We start from the raw sequence: 17123 nt of genomic DNA, 5'->3' as shown, positions 1-17123 counted from the left end.
TATGAATCGAATTATCATTAAGATGATCCTCACTTAAAAGATAATTCAAGTCAAATGCCAGAAGCATTTGCTGATCCAAAATTAAATATCATATTTCAGCTGCAAATGCTCCTATTAAAATTAAAGTCACTAAAGGATAGAGTTTACTATACGCATGAAGCGTGGTAGACCAATCGGTTCCAAAGGTAACAATCCTTGAAAAATGATAAGGATCTAATGATCAAAATGAGGAGGAAATGAGCTCTAGAAGAGCCCACGACATAACATTTCATGAAATTCCAGAAGAAGTTCAAGTACCTGAAAATAAAGAAAGTGATGGGATCTCAACAAGTTATGTCGCTTGCTAACCTATACAAAATGATAGTCGACGATATATTTGATAAATTATAGTGCATAATATTGTAAAAGATTGTGAGGATCAGACCTATAGTCCAGACACCTGAAGATGTCATGCTTTTTAAATGCAAGTCAGAACCTATATGACTCATTTGATTAAATCTCTATAAAGATCCCTGAAGGATTTAAAATGCCTGAAGCATATAGTTCAAAGTCTCGAGAAATATACTCGATCAGATTACAAAGGTCTTTGTACGGTTTAAAGGAATCTGGGCGCATGAATCGCCTCAGCGAATATTTGCTGAAAGAAGGTTACGTAAGTGATGTTATTTGTCCATGTATTTTTTATAAAGAAAATGTCATTAGAATTTGTTACACTTGCTGTTTATGTTGATGACATTAATTTTGTTGGAACTCCAGAAAAGCTTCAAAAGGCAATTGATATCTTAAGAAAGAATTTTTGATGAAAGATCTTGGAAAGACAAAACTTCGTCTTGGTCTGCAAATTGAATATTTGGCAGACAAAATCTTTATCCATCAATCTGCCTATATATAAAGGGTCTTAAAATGCTTTTACATGGACAAAGCACACCCATTAAGTACACCAATTATTTTTTTGATCACTTAAAGTGAATAAGGATCCGTTCTTACCTCCAGAAGAGGATGATGAACTCCTTGGTCTTGAAATACCCTATCTTAGTGCAATTAGTACACTTATATATCTTGCTAATGCTACAAGGCCTGGCGTAGCATTTTCTGTTAATTTACTAGCAAGATATAGCTCTTCTCCTACACAGAGACTTGGGTATTTGAAACAACGTCTTTATCAGGGGGAGTAAAGTATGCAATGTACTCTTTTTCCCTTGCTCGGATTTTCTCCCACTGAATTTTTCCTGGTAAGGTTTTTAATGAGGCAGCTTGCAATGTATATTATTAGTGTACTTTTTTCCCTTGACTAGGATTTCTTCCCACGGGGTTTTTCCTAGTAAGGTTTTAACGAGGCACGTAATAATGAACATCCAAGAGTGAGTGTTATGAAAATATTATTGTGGATGTCCATTTATTACTCTGCTGTAGATAATCTTTCTGAAGAAAATTATCCATTTAGTACTCCATTGAAGTTTATCTACAAGCAGCTGATGTAGGCAGGTTGCAAGCAACTCAATGAAATGACTTGCAGCAGGTTTGATGAGATTAATTTAAATCGATCTGAAATAGTGGTGGATAATATTCTCTATAAATTCAACTTTTGAGAAGATGGTATACAAGATTGGAATGCGGAGACTCAAATATTTGAAACAATATTTTCATCAAGGGGAGTAAAATATGTGATGCACTCTTTTTTCCTTACTAAGGTTTTTTCCCACGGGGTTTTTCTTATAAGGTTTTTAATGAGGCACCTAGCAATGCATATTACTAAATATGTGTACTCTTTTTCCTTCACTAAGATTTTTTCCCACGGGGTTTTTCCTTTTAAGGTTTTAATGAGGCACATTAACTTTTAATGATCATCCAAGGAGGAGTGTTATAAATATATATTATATTATGGATGTTCATTTAATACTTCATTGTAAATAAGCTTCCTGAAGAAGCTTATTTATATGGGACTCCGCTGTAAATATATTTATCTATTTGATACTCTATTGGAAATAAGCCTCCTAAAGAAGCTTATCATTTCGATACTCCGTTATGGATAAATATTATCTTTGGTAAAAGGTTATCTATATCTGGTACAGTAGCAGCTTACAAGCAACTTACAAGCAGCTTGCAGTCGCAGCTTACAAGTAACTTACACATCAGTTTGCATTAGCAACTTACACAACAACTTCCTTTCTTTTATAAACAAAGGAAATTTCAGTTCATTATGTATATGAAGTTCGAAAATTGAATAATACATCAGTTTCTCTCTATACTTGTCTTTACTTTACAGTCTTTATTTTATAATAACCACCAGAATAAACTTAGAAATTTCATGTATGGTTAACACTTAACAATCCAAAAACTAGATTCAACTACAACTGCAAATTAATGCATGCAGTATTTCTAAAGTGGCAACATTTGTTCGTAGGATTTTAAAGTTTTGGATTCTAATATTCTTCTAAATATGTCTAAAGGACATGATTCAGTGGTTGATGTACACAAATAACAAGCTGGATGTCTAGCTCCCAATTTCAACTACAACACTCTCTGCTTTCATAATCCAAATTTTAAATAAACATTTTTCTTGAACTCATTTGCTCCAGTTCTTTTTCTTCTTTTTAGCAAGATTATCTTGACTTTTTTGCTCGACTGTAGCAAGATATTTGACGGATTAGTTGAAGTGTTCATATAAGCTATACGGCAATCATCTTGAAATAGGTTTGTCCTCTAGTATTGGATCAGTTAACTAAAGATAAAATAAAATATATATAAAAAAAGAAGAAATATATAACTCCAACTTATCCATTATCAATTCATCTCTTCTTCTAATGTTTGACAAGGTATTACTTCAACTTTCATCATCATCCAAATAAAATGCTTAATTGTAGGTAGGATTAAGTGCGTACTAACTACACTCTTCAAACTTTACTACTCGGGAGAGTATATTGGGTTTTTGTTATTGTTATTGTAGGCAAAATTAGCTAAGCTAGTGCATCCCCTGCTCCAATGTGCGGCAACTATACTGCTGGGGCTCTTTAAAAATATCGTCAAGTGCATCTCGAATTCTAAAATAGTAATGCATATTTGGAGAATACGATACGGATGTGGAGTTTGCATTAAAGTTATTGAGTTCGGTCGACCCGCAAGTTATATACTAGCTCCTTCCCTAAACACAAGTCAAAGGCTGTGCTCCACTTGTCAAATTAGAAAAAGGAGAGAGATAATATCATTCATTTCCCCCAAAACCCAAAGCCCCAAAGAACTGGCCAGCCTGTTTCCTACCAACCATTGTCCCCACACCTTCCCATGCCCAATTATTCTCACCCAATAGACTCTTACATTACCAATAGAAATTAGCGTAGAGTGTAGAGTGATAAGTATTTTTTTATTTTTTATAATTCAAATTTAAACTTAAATATGAATTTATTTTAGTTAGACCTCAACGTAAGATTTTAAAAGGGTAGCCCGGTGCATGAAGCATCCCGCGTTCACGCAAGATCTGGAGAAGGACTGTATCCCTAAGAAGTGTGATGCAAGAATCAGTGGCTGATTCTACGGCTCAAATCCGTGACCTATAAGTCACACGGAAACAACATTACCGTTGCTCCAAGACTCCTCTTCCCTCAACATAAGACTTTCGACACTTAAATTCAAATTTAATCCGACTCTATTATGAGTATTGAACATCCACTAAGAAACCAAAAAAGACAGGCCCTACAAAACGAATTGAAAAAAAGACACTCACATGCAGCTCCTAATGGTGGACCCCAAAACATAAAACTCACCCAATTTAATTATTCTTCTCCTTGTAAGCACTTTTATGATTTATCAACCTGACCTCATTGATATTAACACTAAAGACTACTAAAAATTGACAGTCCATCGCAAAAAATAATTTTTTTTACTAATATAAAGTCCAATCCCATGTGAATTAACACCCTGGAGTTGGACCAAAACCAAATCCACCTAATCTTCTATAAATATATAAAAGAACAAATTCTTAGGATTTCAAGATGTAACAATTGCTAGTCGGCAATATTTAATTAATGGACGTTTAAATCAAGAGTTAATGAAAAGGCCAAGTGCTAAACAACTTTATACACTTCACCACTAGAATATCCAACCAAAAGAATGAGATAATTAATACAAACGGTCAATTCCAATTTCCCAAATCATTTTATGGAAATATTCAAATTTCTCAACTATCATCCTATAAAAATCATTGCACAAATTTTCTCAAAATAATTTTAAGAAAAAAATAAAATAAAGACACATAACAGGTCCCGCCCCCATCACCAACCACCTAAGTATCATTTAATACAATTTACTTACGTTTACTGAGAATTTTTGACAAATTCAATCACGCCATCCATTTTCTATGTTTGCAGTCTGGTATCTGATTATCTCGATTCTAACAATTTTATGGTGTAACACCACGAGGCGAGCCTCTAGACTCCTGAGGTGGTGTTTGGCTTTCGGAACCTTTGGATGGATCATCCGAAGATTGTCGAAGACCATCATCTCTATTCATTTCTTCAATCATCCTTACCACCTCCGCCATTGTAGGTCGTTGATCAGGCACAATAGCAACACAAGCCATTCCGATCTGAAGTAGTTGTACCATCTCTTCTTCCACATTATGGTACCGCATTAGCTCAACGTCGAACACCTCTGCGGTCCATTCTTCCCTCACGACGCTCTGAACCCATCTAGGCAAATCAATGCCCTCCTCACCGAGCGAAGCTTGGTTCGGAGCTTTCCCCGTTAAGAGCTCCAAAATCAATACTCCAAAGCTATACACATCGGATTTAAACGTGACCTTTCGTGTTTCAAGAACCTCCGGTGCACGATATCCTGCAACACGGTGGTTGTTGACCGGTGTCGCGGTGGTGGAGAAAAGAGGGTTCAATCCATAATCGGATACACAAGCATAATCTTGGTTATTTTCTTGTTTGAGGAGAACATTTGAAGCCTTGATGTTTCCATGTACAATTTTTCCTGAAATATGAAGGTATGAAATGCCTCTTGCTGCACTTAACACTATTCTCATTCGACTATCCCAATCAAGTGGTGTACGGCCTGATCCTCTACTACCTACAAAAATAACCAAAATAAATTTAATTAGATAACAGCGCCAATGTAGAAATGGTCTTTTATGCAACAACAATAACAACAACAAACTCAGTGTAAACCCACATGCTGGGGTCTGGGGAGGGTAGAGTGTAAGCATACCTTACCCTACCTTGGGAAAGTAAAGAGGTTATTTCCGATAAACCGCCCGCTCAAGAAACAAAAATAGTCTCTTATGATCACTTACAATGTAAATAAAAAATATTGACCTTTTCAGATCTCTATTGTGTTATTATCAGATATTTGTAGTATTGTTTTCAGATATCTTATCTTATGTCTAAAAAAATAAAATTCTTATAAAAAAGACATAAACTAAAAATAAATTTGCAATGCCAATGTAACTTAATTGCCTTCTTGGAGTTTTCAGTCAAACAAAGTTGGGTTCAAAGTAGTTGAGTTAATCAAGAGTACAGAGTCTATAATTAGATTTTGCTTTTCTAACTTTATTTTCACCAAAAGAAGAGAAATGGGGGACAACAAGAATCAATGAACAATAAAGAAAAGCAACGGAATAATAAAATTAATAAATCAGACAATTATAACCACCAAATAACTTAAAGCCAAAGTAATGTAAGCCTTTTAAGTTTACAAGTAAAGATTTCAATATAGCAATTACTACTAACATCATGACTTGCAAAAGTGTGGGATCTGAAAATCAAATACTTTGTGGTTGATTTTAAAGGTCTAAAGTCATGTGACCAGAAGATCACGGGTTCAAGCCGTAAAAATAGCCTCTTGCAGAAATGTAAAGCAAGACTGCGTACCCTTATGGTTCGGTCCTTCTCCGGACCCCGCGCATAACGAGAACTTAGTGCACCGGACTGTCCTATATTGCGCAGACTCTTCAGAATGTTGTTGTACCCTTATGGGATCCTTCGAAAATATACTATTTTTACAAATCCGACACATACCCGACTATATTTTCGGAAAGGCCGCGCAATATACCCGACTATATTTTCGGAAAGGCCGCGCAATATACCCGACTATATTTTCGGAAAGGCCAAGCAACGTAGGTTGAGGCAGTTACGAAAAAGTACATATTTTGGAGCATCGGTGCCAGATGTAGCAAAATAAAAGGCAAACATTTGACAAGAAAAGAGTCTTCTTTTCCAATTTTTTTATTCATTTCATCATTTTATAAGGGACGGTATGTCGGTAGGGAATCATAATGGTCTGTTGCAATGTAACGTTGGTTTCATAAAAAAATAAAAGTACAAAACGTAACAAATACGAAATGCAACTGTACAATTATTCTCAAAGAATGTAGCTTAAGTTAAGGAATATCTGAACAAAATGCTTAATTATTTATCGCTTAAAAAGGTGAATAGTTTATTCTAAAATTATTGGTTAACAACTAGCAAAAGAATAAAATAAGTAGGCACCAAACTTAAATAATTGAGAGAAACAAAAAAGAAAAGCAATTCCAGTTCAGAAGCGCTTTAAACTATGGTTATAATGTGAATGTGTACAAGATCTGCACGTGTATAGATTGAAGACACATAATGTGTTTTTTTAAAAACAAACAAATAAAAAATCTTTTTCATAGCTGTAACCCACCCAAAGTTGAGACAAACATTTTTCACGAATCAAAAAGTCCCTTAAATCTAGCAAGGATTTTGAACATAAACATTAAGTAGACGTTTGGATACAAATATTGTTTTTTTTTTGAAAAAGTAATATTTGAAATTTAAATTATGTTAGGACATGCAATATTGCAGTTTAGTGAGTTTGGAAAAAAGTTGTTCAGAACGCTATATTAAATTGGAGTGCTGAATTTTCATGGACACACCCGTTTCTTTTTTTTTGCTATAAAAATATCTGGAAAAAAGGAAAAAAATCTATGGACAAAGGGGCCTTAAAATTAATTTCTTTAAGCTATTACTTCCCAAAAATACCAGAATGATTTGTCATGAAAAATCAGAGTAAAACCAACAAAACGCTAATATTTAATTGAAGTGCTGAGTTTTCCTCTTTGGCAAAAAAATTCAGAAAACAGCAGCAAAAATGCAGAAATATATAGGAAGATTGAGCCAAGAATTGAAGCTATTGAGTTCCAAATAAAAAGCCAAGTCGGGATGCACTAAGCTTCTGTTATGCAGAGGATTCGAAAAGAATCAGACAACAAAGGTTTATTGTACGCAGTCTTATCCTACATTCATGCAAGAGACTATTTCTATAGCTCAAACCTGTGACCTGTCACAAAGGTGTATTATACGTCGTCTTACTCTATATTTCTAAAAAAAATTGAAATTATTTTTACGGCTCGAATGGTGACCTCATGATCACATGACTTGCAACTTGAGTTCGACCGAATCCATAACAGAATTAATTAAGCTAAAGAAGAGAAGCATACCGTGAAGAAGAGAAGACAAACTTCCGGCAGGAACATAATCAGACACCAACAATTTCTCATCTTTAGAGTAATAAAATGCTCTTAAAGGCAAAACATTCTCATGTTTCATCTTCCCCAAAACATCCATTTGTTGTTCAAATTCTTTTCTAGTAACCACAACATCCTTAAGCCTTTTCACAACAACTGTAGTACCTTCCTCTAAAACAGCTTTATAACTTGTACCAACACTTCCTTTACCTAACACTTCTGCTGAAGCTCTCAACAAATCTTCAAGATCAAAACTATAGCCTCCTCCTCCATTGAAAAAAACAAGTTTATTCCTCTCTCCTTCAGCTGTTAAATCGTCTTTTGACGATGATGTTCCTGCCTCTCCTGCTCCTGTGAATGCTGCTGCTGTCGTCGTTGGCGGCTTCTGTGTCTTTGTTGTTGACTCTTTCCTTGTTAATTTTCGACGCAAACATAGGAAAAGGAATAGCAATAGTAGTAGAAGTCCAAGTCCTGAACCGATAGCTATTCCAACAATGGCAGCGGTTGACAGCTTCTTCGATCTCTTGAATTTATGCTCGACGTCAGAAGGTGAAGGAGAAGATGACGGAGAAGGAAAGAATGGAGTACAGGGCGGCAATGGGCCGCCACACAAATCAATGTTACCGGCAAAAGATGAAACTGGGAATTTAGCGAGAGTCGTCGGAACCGACCCATTGAGTTGATTATTCGACACATTGAAATCCACAAGTCCCGTTGGATTTATACTAGGGAGATTCCCACTGAAGCCATTGTTTTGCAACAGAAGACCCGTCAAATGTGTGAGATTGTTAATGGAGAAGGGGATATTGCCGGAAAAGTTATTCGATGAAATGTCCAACCTGTTCAACCGGGTTAACCCGATTAGGCTCTCCGGAAACCCACCGGAAAACCTATTATTTTGGAGATAAAGACTACGAAGAAGCTTGAGATTAGAAAAATCCGAAGGGAGAGAACCAGATAACCGATTCGCGTGAAGACTAAGAACTCGGAGTTGACTCAGTCGACCTAAAGTATTAGCAGGAATTTGACCAACAAGACCCACAGCAGGAAGCCGTAGTGAATAAACAGACGAATTTGTAGAATCACATTCAACACCAAACCAGGTGCAGGCAGAAGATGAAGAGTTCCATTGAACACGATTAGCGTGTGGGATTTGAGAGAGGAAAGCAAGGAGAGCTTGCTTTTCCTCTGTAGGTTCTGATACTACTTGGTATTGATTCAAAATTGAAGCAAAAAACAAAGTACAAAACACAAACCTTGAATTTGAAAATACCGCCATTGAAATAGAAATAAGAATGTAATTCAATGGAGTATAATCAGTACTGCTCTGTAGATAGTGGTGGTTTCCGGCGAGAAGAAGCCATATAGAGAGAGAGAAAAGTAGAAGAGGAAGAGTGTTTAGAGAGAGAGTGAAAAAGGGGAAATGAAACGCTCTGTGTAAGGGAATTATTAGTAAGACATGTGAATACCTTTTAAATTTACAGTCCTTTCACTTTTCCTGTAACTCAAATATTTGGCTTTTTTTTTGTTATTTTTCTGTTAAATAATCACTCCGTTTTAATTTATGTGAACCTATTTCCTTTTTAGTACATGCCAAAAAGAATAATCTCTTTTCCTATTTGGAAACAATTTACCTTTATGCTATAATTTATAGTCACACAAAATATATGTGCTTCATTTTGCACTGCAAGTTCAAAAGTATTCTCTCTTTCCTTAAACTTCGTGCCCAATTCAGTTAAATGGGTTCACATAAATTGAAACGGAGGGAGTATGTTTTTTTTTTCCTTTCTCAATTTCTTTTTTCGACTTTTTCCTTTCTCAATTGGCTTGAGGAGGATGTTTCAAAAAAAAAAAATATGTCTTGAGGAGGACGGTTGGGTATACCAGCAAAGGACCACACATTGCACCTTTATGAGTGGGAAGATGCTTCTTGTCGTCAATTTGGCTTTTTTTTTTTTTTTTTTTGGTTTGGTTTTTTTATCCGCATTGAGTCAAATTAAATTCAGAAGGGAGTCTTCGCGTAATTAGTAAAGTTGTTGTCATATCAGGAGGTTACGGGTTCAACCCGTGAAAATAATCTCTTGCAAAAATATTGTGTAAGGCTGCACACAATAGACCATTATGGTTCGACCCTTTCCCGAATCTCACACGTAACGGGAGCTTAGTGCATCGAACTGCTATTGATCAAATTAAATTCAGATTTGTTGGAAAGTTCTATATTGGGAGTAGAGCATTTCTAATAAAGGCAACTCTATATTCAAGGCTCGAACATGAAATATATAATTATGGATGAATATGTACTTTTTACTCAACCACAAACTCTTATTAATGTCAATATAGTTTCTATATTTACACCCACAACAAACTCAAGAAATTGTAATAATCAAAGTATATTTACAAAAACCTACAACAAACTCACCTGACTGAATATTTTTACAAGAATACTCTTTCTTTCCCACAAGCAAAGCACCAAAAAGTAATCTTTGCATCTCAATTTATGTGATGGTACTTAATTTGGGGTTAAAAAAAATTAAAGTTTATGTCTAAAATAAGTTATAGATATTATGTGGAGCTATAAATTATTTCATTCATGAGTGAACTAAGTCTTTTAGAGTTAGATTTTCACTAAATATAAAAAACAATCATTCTTTTTGGGACTGATTTATCGTGATGTTTAGACTTCTTTTTTTTTTTTTTTTTTGGTGTGGGGAGAGGGGGAAGAGGAGGAGGAGGAGGAGGAGAGACGGAGCAAGAATTTTAAGCTTATGGGTTAAGAATTTTAATTCTTTTAAGTTATTGAGTTCTAAATTAATAGTCGTACATAATTAATGAATTTTTGAAAGATAAATACAAGGTTTGAATAGGCCGAACTCGTAGCTGGCATTGTGGCTCCGCTCCTGTAGAGGAGGAGGGTGAAAATTCTGCCCAATACCCGAGAGACATTTAACAGAGTGTGATATTAATGGTTAAGGGGATGGTAGTAACTCAACTGTAAGCACATAAATTCGCTATAACAATAGTTCTCTGCCTGCAACTATTTTATGTATATTTACAATAAGATGATTCCGCTTAATTTTTTGGTGCATCTAATTTTTTATATTTTAGCATCCTTTGATGAAAATTCTGACTCCATCACTAATCTCAGCTCCTACTTCAAATGATAGAACGATTCGAAAAGTAATTAAGGTGACATTGTCTACTGTCGCAGGGAATTCAAATTTGTCCTCATTTTCCCAGATACTGAGCTTAGAAGGAAAGAAATCTACAGCACTAAAATTTCTTAAGTTGAACTCCATGATAAGTAACCAACTAAATGAATTTATATATGTCAATATAGTGTCAAATACTTCTTGTTTCTCCTTTTGGTGTAGAACAGATCAGAAATTAGCTTCTTACATTTAATTAATATATTAGTCCGTGTAAAGTCACTAGCTTTTGCATATTTCATGTCTACGTTTTATAAAATTTTATTAAACATCTGTAAATATTTAACAGTAAATCAAATTATTATTGTATTTAACTTGAGATATTATAAGTTTAGTTCAAAAAGAATTGACGATAATGACATGGAAAAAGAATCCTTTTGGCACATATGCTCATCGAATATATTGACTGCTTCCACTCTCCACGAGAAGAGCCGGTTAATTTAGAGGCGGGGCTAGAGTTCTAGCTACGAGTGTTGAGTTGGGCAAAATTCGGTAACTTTGATCAAAATCTTATATTTTTATTAAAAAATTCAGTAAATATATTTAAAAATTTATCCAGGCAAACTCTCTTTTAGAATCTCAAATTCATAAACTTAAAATTCTAAATGTTTGATAATGACCCATAACTTTGATGGACCACAAATGATTGAACTACAGTTGGGGTTGCTAGCACTCAGCCTCTTTAGTCTTTACAGCAATATTTAGTATTGATTGTAATATATCATAGTAAGAAAGAGATAAGATTATTATAAACTTAGGCTCCACATTGGACTCACTTAAATAATAGTAGTCCATAGCTTGCCGGTAGCTAGTATTCTTAGCCTTTTCGGTCCTATATATTGTACCTATTTATTCAATATATAGATATTTATAATTTATCATAACAAAGAGGTATCACATAAACTAAAATCTAAATAACGTATGTATCCGGATAGTAGAAAGTCTCGATAGTTAGCTATCGGCCTTTCGGTCAAAAAACAACGTTAATGAAGTCGTGTAGGTGCACTACTCCATAAATTTTCATTTATCACTAAACAACGAAACCTTGCTTATTTCTTATTTTGAGGATCAGCGAATCGAATGATATTTTTTTTCCAATTTTTGTCTCTTCTTCTCCCTCTGAATCAAACTTTTCCTTGCCGTAATTGCTGAATACCTATTAATATCCATAATACAAGTCGAATCCTAGATGTAGAAATATAAGAAGGTGGACCCCCTCTCCGATCCGTCGAAAGAAATGAGATTATCGCGGATACACACGAGTATTCTAAGCATATTCAGTTCTAACCTAAGGAAAATCTAAGGCCTAACAAATGGCATGTCACGAAGTATGTGTCCGGATAGTCAAAAGTCTCGATAGTTAGCTCTGGGCCTTCCGGTCAAAAAACAACATCGATGAAGGCGTGTGGGTCAGGGGCGGAAGGGTGTTCACCCGAACCCTCTTCGCCAAAAAATTACACTATATATGTAAGGCAAAATCTGTTTTTTACCTCTATATATTATGTTTTGAATCCCCATGACATAGCCTAAAAGCATAGTTTAGTGGTCAAGGGGGTTCAAAACTTTTGTAAGGTCATTGGTTCTATTCTCACGGGGTACAATCTTTTTAACTTTTTCATATTTTTGAACCCCTTGGCAGTTATCTTGCCTCCGCCACTGGTGTAGCTGCACTATTCTGCGCTCGAGATTGTAACTTTCCATAAATTTTCATTTATTACTCAACGACGAAACCTTGCTTATTTAAGGATCGGCGAATCAAATGATACTTGTGTTCCAATTTTTGCCAGGGAGCAAAAGTGAAAAAGGGTTAGTAATAGTACATTAGCAACTATAGTCTTTGTAAGTATTGTATATATAGCTCCTGATAGTAGGGAAAACATATGGAAAATGTAACTGTTTAACCAAAAATAGGGATTTCGGTCAAAGCTTAATTTTAGAAGAACTCGGGTTACTGATAATCAAATAGAAATAGAAATAATTGATGTAAATAATAACTGAATATAAAGCAAAATAAATCAGTATATTTCAATAGTATTCCGTGTCTTTACAAATGTTCAGTCCTCACCTTTTATAGTTATCTCTAAGTAATACGTTTTGTTTCTCTCATAATGGAGTCATTATGGACAATTAATGGTATTTAATGTAACGTTAGAATTGGTAATCATAACTGATTCAATACAGATTCCATAATGTTTTCCGTGATTAATGCCTATTAATTACCAGTAATTAGTATATATACCCCTTTTGCTATTTAGGTTCATTCTTCTGATGCGACTTCTGAATATCAATAGGTTCGAGCACCTATCCTTTCTGACTTCTTTGAATCTCTGCCCGTGCTTGCTGAAGCTCGTGCCTCTTCAACTATTCTTTGCCAACTGCCATTCTTTTACCAGTCCACGTGTTATGACATGTCACCTCATAATTAATTCTATACATGAACTTAATTTTTTCCAATACAGATAGTCTCCCCACTTAACGTTTATTCTTCAATAGAATATTTGGGAAGTCGATCTTATTAAAGCGGGAATATTTGCCGCCATTATTTCTTCTCTGAAACTGACGTTTCATATGTCACTTCCATTTAATGTCCGTGACACGTGGCATTCCCCGATTGTTTCTGCAACTTTTCAGCTTCTTTTAGGGCTTTTTGACAGCTTCATCAATTACGAAGCGACAACTTCCATCATGACGTTTCCATCATTACACCTTTTCCTTTGAAGGTTGCTTCTAAGTATAAATATAACTTTTCATCTTTGTCTTTCTCATAAAAAGTTTTAGAATATTCAGTTCTTGTTTTCTTCTTCCTCGTACTACTATGTCTTCTTCAAACCCTAACCCTCGAAGAGTCCCCATTGTTGATAACCTTCCTCTTGCTCCTGTTAGAAGTAGGAGAGGAGGAAGATTTCGTAGTTTAGGGTCTTCATCGTTACGAAGCCCTTCTATTCCTTCAATGAGTTCTACTCCACTTTCTAGAATTAGAGGTTCTCTTTCCCAGAGGTCTTCGTCTAGAAATAAAGACTCTAATGAACCTCTTCGTGAGCCTTTGGTATACGAAATTGTCCCTGCTAAACTATCTTTTTATACTGATAGAGAATTAATCAGAAACCAAATTTCTTCTATGTCTTCTTTAGATCGTGCTGATATTTACCCATCTCAAATTACTGAAGGTCTGAACTCTGTTGTTTGCAGGGATTGTCACTGGAGACATGATTTCCCCATTATAATTCTAATGCGAACGAAAGGATTACATCTTACTTGACTGGGTTTTCTTTTGTGTATACATACCCTTTTACACTGAATTTCAAGCCCCTCATTGATCCTGTTATCATCAAATTCTGTCGTTTTTTTTATGTTTGTTTAAGACAAATTGGCCCCATCGTGTGGAGGGCTGTTGATTGCTTGAGGCATTTAGCCAATATGGCTGGTTTGCCTTTTAATTTCTTTCCTCTGATTCATCTCTACTCTCCTAAACTTTTCCGCCAAGGGGTTTTTACTTTAGTAGCGAGAAGTAAGAGAGTGCTAGTTAGCCCATAAGATGATAAAGACCGTGGCTGGTATGCCAGGTTTGTTGCTGCCCCCACTGTTGGTCTAGTGGGTCAAGAAAATGTTCCATTTCCTGAGAAGTGGAATTTTGCACGTAAATTTTCTTTTTATAACTTTTTTCTACCTTTTCTCTCAATTTTACTTGATACCATCTAACTTTTTCCTCTTTTTTAGCAACCATACTGTTGCTGAGATTTTCAATTTCCGTGGTTAGGTAGGAAAGTTATTGAATGTTGCTTCGATGGAAGGTAGATCTTGGAAAAACCTTACGCATCGGTTTGGTTGGAAAGTAAAGACTCATGGTAAATGCTTTTTCTCATATATCCTTCGTACTTTCATTCACTTTTCCTTTGGAATTGTTTTGATCCTTCTTTTTATCAGGATTTCCCATTCGAGGTATAAGTGTTAATGTTGTCATAGCTTCCAGAGTTTCTTTGGAAAGAGCTCAAGAGATAATCTTGGGTTCTTCATCGAAAAGGAAGGCTGCTGCAGTCCAAGATTCTGAAGGAGGAGGAACATGATGGGGGTTCCTTAATAAAAAGGCCGCGAGCCAGAAGACGTGTCTTTTCAGACGATGAAGCGTCTCCTCCCCGTTCTGTTTCCATTACCGAGCCTGTTGAAGCCACCATGGTAATCTCTGATGATGATACTCCCATGGCAGCTCGTGACTCTGACGATCAGCTTTTTGCTCGTGGGTTTGATATGGACAATTTGGGTTTAGTTTTTGATGAAGTACCCCTTGCCTTATTTTCCATGCTTGTTCCTGTGACATCTTCTTTACCAGTTGTAACTGCTGCCATTGTTGCTCCGCCCCAAGCTGTTTTGACTTCTTCCACAGTTCCCCCTACTACTGTCCATAATACTGAGGTTGGTTCCTCAAGTGGAAGTGGAGCTATGAAGCAAATTGTCATCGAGGTTCCTGCCGATGGTAACCTTTTGAGAAAATCAGGTCGAGCTAATGTGTGGTTGAAACCTCTGATCGGTCTAGTTGAGAAATCCAAGCTTGAGATTCACAACTCTTTGACTTAGATGAATGACATAGTGCAGTCATCATTAAATGTATTTGTTTCTTTTCTTACTTTATTACATCCTTCTTCTATTAAGGTTCTTACCCTCTTTTTTTTAGATCAATCTTGTTGGCACAGAGATGACGAAGAGGGTTTACCACATAGAGCAGTTAATGCATGATTATCAAATTGAAGCGGACAACTGGAGAGAATAATATGAAAGCCTTCAAATTGATATGGAAGTGCTAAAAGAAAACAAGTGCACCTTAGAGCAGCAATTGAAGGTTTTAACTTCAGAGTTGGCGGTTGAGAAAGCTTTCTCAAATCAAGCTGGCAAAGATAAAAATCTCCTCGAGACATCGTTTTCTAAGCAACTCTCCAAAGCCAGTGAAGAGATTAGAGAATTGAGGGCTTTGCTGAGTGAAAAAGAAGTTTACACTGGTGAACTTGTTCAATCACTCACTCAGACCCAAGAAGATCTCCGTGAGTCTTCTAATAAGGTTAGTTTTTTAGAAAGTTCACTTGCTCATCTACAAACTTCTTATGATTCGGCCTTGGCTGAGAATGAAAAGCTCAAAATGAGATTGATCAATGGGAGAACGATTATGAGATTCTTGAGGACAAGACTGCCATTGAAGTGAGTTGGGCAATTTTAAACACACGCCACGATACCCTTGTGGAGGCTAGCCAAGAGGGTTTTAACTTGGATGTTGAGTTAGCCTTTATACTCAGGGACTTGTTAATTAATTTGTGGGTTTATGTTTGAACCTTTTTGCATTTTTTTTGTTTTATAAGATGTTTTATTAACTTCATGGATGTCTAAATCACATATGAATTTTATAAAAGAGGACCCTTTTATACTCGACACTTAATGAAGAAGACATCTCAACTTTATAATGGTGTAAATATACGAACAAGAAATAGGAACATACATGTTTCTTGAAATAACATTGATAAAGTTTTCATCGGAACTTTGTCAAGTTTAAGTAACATCTTACATGTATTTAAATATCTTTTATAACTTTTCGTAACTGTTTTGATTACAACAGATTTGCAAAAGAGGAAATAAAATCCAAGGGTTTTTTCTTTTAACCCATGACTAAACATTGTCTTTAACCTAGACATCATAAGATTATTAAATCTGTATGAAGGTTTTTTAACTAGCTTGTGTTATTGGCTCGTGACTTTGCTCTGCACTTGTTATATTTGATGAGCAGACTTTTGGGCTTGACTTGAATTTAACTTGTATTCAATCTTCTTTGCCTTCTTTATACATATGTCATATGTATATTATATAGTACCCCAAGTGTTTGAGCTTTGAAGTATGAAATCTCGAGCACTTGATTACTCCTATCATGCGGTCCTTTTCCTGAAAAGGAAGAACATACGGGACTCGGAGGTTCGGTTTTAGATGAAAACTGCTTAGCCCGTTTAAATTTCTATTACAGTAATTGTAATCCTAGACCGGGAATTTATATTTTTCCACGTGTCTTGCAGCTCGTGATTCATCACTTAGTACGGGTTAGCTTTTTGCCTATCATCTAAAATCGTTAGAAAATTTTTAACAATTCAAAAATAAAATTTTAAAATGAGGGTACCTGCCCATGGATACTTCCTTTCCTTAGAAATAGTATCTCTTCAGATGAACAACATTCCAATGTGAAGGTAAAATCTTGTCATCTATTGTTTCCAACTCGTATGCTCATTTTCCTGCGATACCGTGAATCTTATAGGGTCCTTCCCAAGTTGGACTTAACTTTCCCGCATTAGCTGCTTTCGTGGATTGAAAAACCTTCTTGAGTACGAAGTCCCTAATCTTGAAGTATCTTAGACGAGCTTTCCGATTATAGTATCGTTCCATAACTTGTTTTTAAATTACCA

The 17123-nt window shown here is 35.5% G+C and overlaps 1 protein-coding gene across 1 annotated transcript; it reads right to left on the bottom strand.

The window, feature by feature from the left end:
- Positions 1 to 4139: 4139 nt before the first annotated feature.
- On the bottom strand, positions 4140 to 9025 carry LOC107821089 (putative inactive receptor kinase At2g26730). Its single transcript, XM_016647488.2, has 2 exons — positions 7460 to 9025; positions 4140 to 5070 (listed from the first exon to the last, which is right to left on the bottom strand). The coding sequence occupies exons 1-2, from the start codon at positions 8763 to 8765 to the stop codon at positions 4397 to 4399; spliced, it is 1980 nt and encodes a 659-aa protein (XP_016502974.2). The 5' UTR covers positions 8766 to 9025; the 3' UTR covers positions 4140 to 4396.
- Positions 9026 to 17123: the final 8098 nt, after the last annotated feature.

Source organism: Nicotiana tabacum, chromosome 8 (assembly GCF_000715075.1).
Source record: "Nicotiana tabacum cultivar K326 chromosome 8, ASM71507v2, whole genome shotgun sequence".
Classification (NCBI taxonomy): domain Eukaryota; kingdom Viridiplantae; phylum Streptophyta; class Magnoliopsida; order Solanales; family Solanaceae; genus Nicotiana; species Nicotiana tabacum.
This window is presented reverse-complemented; position numbering and strand designations above follow the sequence as displayed.